This window comes from Miscanthus floridulus, chromosome 8 (assembly GCF_019320115.1).
Source record: "Miscanthus floridulus cultivar M001 chromosome 8, ASM1932011v1, whole genome shotgun sequence".
Classification (NCBI taxonomy): domain Eukaryota; kingdom Viridiplantae; phylum Streptophyta; class Magnoliopsida; order Poales; family Poaceae; genus Miscanthus; species Miscanthus floridulus.
In genome coordinates, this window is record NC_089587.1 from 136978793 (window position 1) to 136984792 (window position 6000).

A 6000-nucleotide genomic window follows, 5' to 3' on the forward strand; every position below is an offset into this window, starting at 1 on the left:
CAGGTTGGGCGGCGGAGCAGGAGCAGCGGCAGGAGCGGCACGCGGAACAGGAGCAGGAGGAGTGGGACGGTCGGTGGAGCAGGGGCAAGCAGCAGGGTCAACGTAAGAGGGATGGACGCGGAAGTTTTATTGGACTGGGATGCAGACCCATGAAGGAGCGTCCTGATTGGATGGATGTGTTGCATAGAGCATTTCCGGTATCATATAGCCCGCTCTATACAACGATCGTAACAAGATCGAAGTCATTCTTCTGTAACTTTTTCCCAATTTGAACCGATTAACACTATCTTCGTACACACGATTTATATATGTATACTACACAAATCATCATCAGTAAGCTCCATCACGTGAACACGAAAATAGAAAGAATAGAAATAGAAACTACGTGCTTCCAACCTCCAGTAGCACGATATGTCTGCATGGAATCCACAAAAAAATTCACGAAATGCTCCAGCCTCAAGTCCTTTTGTGGGTCGGTGGACAAGCCCTTGCATCGTGACAGGGAGGAGTGCAGCTTACTGTCGTCAATCCCGAACCACGAAAGCTCCATTCTAATTTCCAGCGTTAGCAGTCGTAGTCAAATGATCGTCATCAGAAGCGCCACGATTCCCAGACCCGCAGCGGCCACTACCCTGCCGGCGGCTGAACCCTCGGGCGCGTCAGCCGCCGCCTCGTTGCTACTCTTCTTATGCGCCGGCGTGTCAGCTGCCGGGCCGTCCGCCGTGGGGCCATCTGCCGCAGGGCCATCAGCCGTTGGGCCATCAGCTGCAGGGCCATCAGCCGTTGGGCCGTCCGCCGCCGGCCCAGGGGCATCGGCAGGCGCGTCTGTGCTGGCGTCGTCGGACGGTGCCGGAGCAGGGGCCTCCTCATATTTGGGCGGAGGAGCTCCCTTCTTTCCCTTGGTTGCGGGCGCGGGCGCCATGGCCTTGCCGCTGTTCGCGGAGCCGCCGACGCCGGGCGGTACAATGGGGGCGCTGACCTGGAGCACTGAGATGTTGTACGGGCGGGAAGCGACGGACTTCACCATATGGGAGGTCATCTGCGCTCCAGGCTGGGCGGAGCCGAACACCATGACACCGTCGGAGCGCTTGGTGAGTTGAGGAAGCCCATGCGGTCGGTGGCCTGGCCGGAGGACTGGAACATAGTGGTCAGCAGGGCGGAGTGGTTCTTGATGGCCCCGAGCTTAGCGGTGTCGTAGTAGTCGTGGACGACGTGCATGGAGAGCACCTTCCGCTGGACGTCGGATGGGAGGGAGGAGATGCCACCCGCGGCGCTGTTGTCCACGGCGAGCACGGTGATGGTCTGCCGGCGGTTGATATCCTCCGCAAGCTTCGTCTGGGACAGGAGGTTGTTAAACGTTGTGAAATCGGAGAACTCTCCGAGTAGCCTGGTGACGTTGAAGGCGGCCGCCGGCGACGAGAGGTAGGCAAGGATGAGGACAATGGGAATGGTGGCCGAACGTGAAGCGCCATGGCTGCTGCCTGATTCACCGGAGTTTGTGGAGAGAGAGAGAGAGAGAGAGAGAGAGAGAGAGAGAGAGAGAGAGAGAGAGAGAGAGAGAGAGTAATATAGATGTGTTTGCCAGGTGTCCTAAACTTGTACGTGGATGCACGCCGGAGAGTGGCGACGACGCTAAACCAGGGGCGCCTCATCTGCATGTCTGGGTGACAAGCTTCAAAGCTGCTCAACGGTAGGGATGCATGAATGGTCAAAATTTTCGCAGAGTAATGTCACTCAGAGCTATTGGACTTAAGATCTCTGCCTGCCAGTTCCAAAAAAAACGTTTGCTCCCTTTGCTCGACTTCGCATCCGTTTGATTCTCAGAAGATTTTATAAATATGAACAAAAAAAATCTCTGAATATTATAATGCTATTCAAATATGCTAGATTCTATTGGATTTTAACATATATAGACACAAATCCAATAAACACACTAGATTTTTTTTATCAAGATTTTTAGAATCCAAACGCCGCCTGTTCTTGGCATCTTCCTGCACCAATTTATAGAGGACTAACAAATATGCATGTGCGTTGCAACAGGAGAAAAAAATTTCAAACGTTCATAAAAAACAACATGAATGGTATATATCAATTTATGTTTTACCATTTCTATAAAATTTAAAAGGTACAATTTATTTTCCGATTATGATCATAACATCGTAATATAAGGTAATGTTGGCAATAATATGACAATGCCCTATTAAGTCTGTATCAAATTTAAAATATAATCTTGATAGATTTTTTTTTCTTTCGTTACAAAGCACAGAGATATTTTCATACTATTTATGTATTGATAGTTAAATATCGAGGTACATGACATTCTTTGTAATCAAAAGGTTTCTCTGCTGATGATTATGATGGGAGACATCTTTCATTTCTCCGTATAGGTGACTCTCATCAGGAATAGCACCAGTACATTTGTGCAGTTTAGACACAAATTTATGTAGATCGGACCGATAACAATTTGGCCAAGATTTCAATTTGCAGTTTGATCGGTTGGACCAAAAGCTGAAACATTTATAATAAGATAAATTTTATTCCTAATTAAAACTACATTAATGTCTTGGTGGTGGAAATCATTCTTTTCTTAAAAAGATCAAGAGTTCAAAGATCTATAATATTGTCACGACCAAAAGTGGTTCCAACTAAAACTTTTACTACAACCTCCTTTGTGACATTGCACAGTCCCTCAAACTCTCAAGGATTGCCTTATCATTCTCTTTTAAAGGACTCCCAGTGATCTCTACTAGAACAAAGGCTTCCAAATTCGTAACCTGATTCGATCAATTTTCTCTAGTAAACATGAATTCAACATTGAAAGGTTACTTCAACCAAGGTGCTAGTCAACCTCCCTAGCCTCTCTACATGTGTTGATCAATCTCTAAGACAGGAAGAGTGGCCTTGTGGGGGTATTAACCCCTATACCCTTATGGCTATGCTTGGGCCGGCCCGAATCGGTGGGTCCGGTCCACCAAAAGACGACGTGCGGCCCGGTTAACCTGATCGGAGTCCCGCGCAAGGAGTCAAGGCGGATTTGGCGATCAATCAAGATCCTGGTCGGTTAGAATAGGAATCCTTATCCAGCCACATATGGCAATTGTAACTGGCTAGGATTAGTTTCCAGATCTGTAACCCTGCCCCCCGGACTATATAAGGTGGGCAGGGGACCCCTCTAAAAAACATCTCTCATTGACATACAACAATACAAATCAGACGCAGGACGTAGGTATTACGCCTTCTTGGCGGCCAAACCTGGATAAAACCTCGTGTCTGTCTTGCGTCACCGTCTTGTTTGTGGCTTGCGCATCTGTCTGCCGACAATCTACTACCTTGGGCATACCCCTAGGTAGACTGCCGACCATATTTCGTCGACAGTGGCGCGCCAGGTAGGGGGTGTGCGTACTGCTCTCCAAGCAAACAAGATGGTCATCATCTCTGGCTCCATGGCTACGCCGAACGGCCTCACGTTCACCGTCGACCAGATCACCTGGACCACCGGCCCCGACAACTTCATCGCCATGACCACGGAGGTGGCGTGGATTTAGTCTACGCCGACCACTGCTTCACCTGCATCGGCTACGGCTCCGACCACGACGGATACGGCTCCGACCACGATGGATCTGGCTCCGACCATGGTACATCTGGCTCCGACCATGCCTGCATCATCTTCAGCCACGCCGACAACTCGTCATCCGCTTCCCCGCTACAAAGGGAAGCAGATCGACAACACCGACCTGCTCGACTCCGTCGATCGGGTCAACACCAAACTCGCTGAGACCCTAGCTCTGGTAAGTACGATTCAAAGTCAACCTAATGAGCAGGTAACCGCTCCCCACAACAGATCTACCCGACCAGCTCGGACCAGTCATCCTGCACGACTTGGTACAGATCTCGTGGTCATATCTACTCCTGAAGGGCGCTCCACTCATCACTGGCTAGCCTCTGCGACGGGTCTCCGGCTCTCCGAGTACAAAGCCCCTACGGCCTGCAAAACGCTGCCTCCAGCTACGCGTATAACCTACAATGCCGCTTGGATCTGTGTTTTATGCACTGACCTCGGCCGAAGCCACGTAACTTCATCAACATGATCCGGATTGAAGATTATCAAGAAGGATCCGTCCACACAGTCCAAGAGGGTGAATCCAGCTCCTCGTCTGGCATCGCATCTAATGCATCTGTCCACACCGAGCTTCAGCATCACAAAGACGACGGTGTCAAGTACGATCTGGATCTGCCAGACCATGCCCCGGGGTTTTCTCAATTCCCGTCTTTCCCGCCAAGACGAGGGGATTTGATCCATGTTGTCAGCAATGACGAACCGCCAGCAGTTGGCGAAACAGAGCAAGAAAGGACTGCACGCGAAGCACGCAATATTGATCGGTTTAATCACTGACAAATCGAAGCCGAAGCAGACCAGGAGGCGCGACGCATAAGGGTCCAGCCACGCGACCTCAACGATGCTTTCGACAGGGTGGGGGACAAACAGGTCTTTAGGACTTCTAGTGCCAACGTAGCCGTCGCCATGGCGATAATGCAACGGCTACCCAACACCCTAGAAACCCAAGCGGTTCGCGATGAAATACAAGCCTATCTGATGGCTGCCATGGCCCAGACCGCAGAGATTGTAAATCAAGTCCGGGCTCCATCTATCTTAGTCGAGTCAAGCCACAGCCGCCAGCACCCAAGTCGCTCACAGCCGCTCAACCAACGTGGCTCGTGCAACAACGACCCATCGGACAACCGTCAAGGCGGAAACGGTGGCAATGATGGTGGTCAGGATGACAACCGCCGTCGGGAGGACAACCGCCGCGACGTCCAGGATGACAATCACCGAGACAACCGCGACAATCGCCACGGTCGCAGGGCTAATCCAGATGGCAATCGAGATCACCACGATGGCAATAACGATCTCTGCCATTACCTCGGTAGACGCGATCTGTGCGCTCGCATCAACCAGAGAGCCGACGATCGAGCATCCTATGAAAGCTATTGCCGTATGGAGTATGATACTGTCCACGGCCCACCGAGTTTGAAGCAGTTTACTCCACACCTTCGCCAAGTCATATGGCCCAAGAATTTCAAGCTCGAGAAACTTCAGAAGTACGACGGCAAGGAAAACCATGAATTATGGGTCATGCTCTACGAAACTGCATGCAGATCAGCCATGGCTGACGAGCACATCATGTCTAACTACTTCCCAGTCATTGTTGGCCATGCAGGTCACCAATGGCTGGTCAGCTTGCCGGCGAACTGCTTTGATTCTTGGCAGGAGCTCAAGCAAGCCTTCATCGACAATTTCATAGCTACTTGTGAACAACCGGGCAACAAGTACGATCTGCAACGGATCCAAGATCGGAAAGATGAGCCACTGCGCGAGTACGTCCGGCGTTTCTCGGAGATGCGCATCAAGGTTTCATCAATCTCCGATAATGAGGCAATCGAGGCTTTCATCACTGGCCTCCGCTTCCACGATGCCCTAAGAGACAAGCTTCTCTGGAAGAGACCTGAATCGGTCACAGCGCTCCTAGCCATCGCCAAGAAATACGCAGACGCCGACAACGCTAAGATGATAATTATTGAAGAAGCAGCAAGGGTTCCATGCTCCGACCACCCCCCACACCACGAGGACTACCGCGGCAACCGTGGTCAGAATGACCATTTTGACCTCCGCAACCAGCGCAACGACTCCCGTGACCATCGTGACCAACGTAATCAGCGGCGTAGCCGCCGTGACGATTACAGGAGCAAGCGTGCTTGGGAGGACGACGGCGATGTCAATACTGTTAAAAAGGGTGGCGAACGTCATAATTACAAAGACGACTACGCCAAAGCATTGAAAGGGCCTAGCCAGCTCCATCCTAAGTCAAACCATACCATGGAGAATTGTTGCGTTCTCAAGTCTATCTATACGCGTCAATAGGTTCCGGATGCATCCGACAAGCCTAACGACGCAGGGGAACAGCACAACGAGGATAACGATGACGACGATGCAGACCCTCG

The 6000-nt window shown here is 51.0% G+C and overlaps 1 protein-coding gene across 1 annotated transcript; it reads right to left on the reverse strand.

Moving 5' to 3' along the window:
* Positions 1-577: 577 nt before the first annotated feature.
* On the reverse strand, positions 578-1658 carry LOC136469913 (fasciclin-like arabinogalactan protein 14). Its single transcript, XM_066467930.1, is given in 3 exon segments — positions 578-1095; positions 1098-1481; positions 1583-1658. Coding segments are annotated over 3 exon segments (978 nt in total).
* Between the last annotated feature and the right edge of the window lie 4342 nt (positions 1659-6000).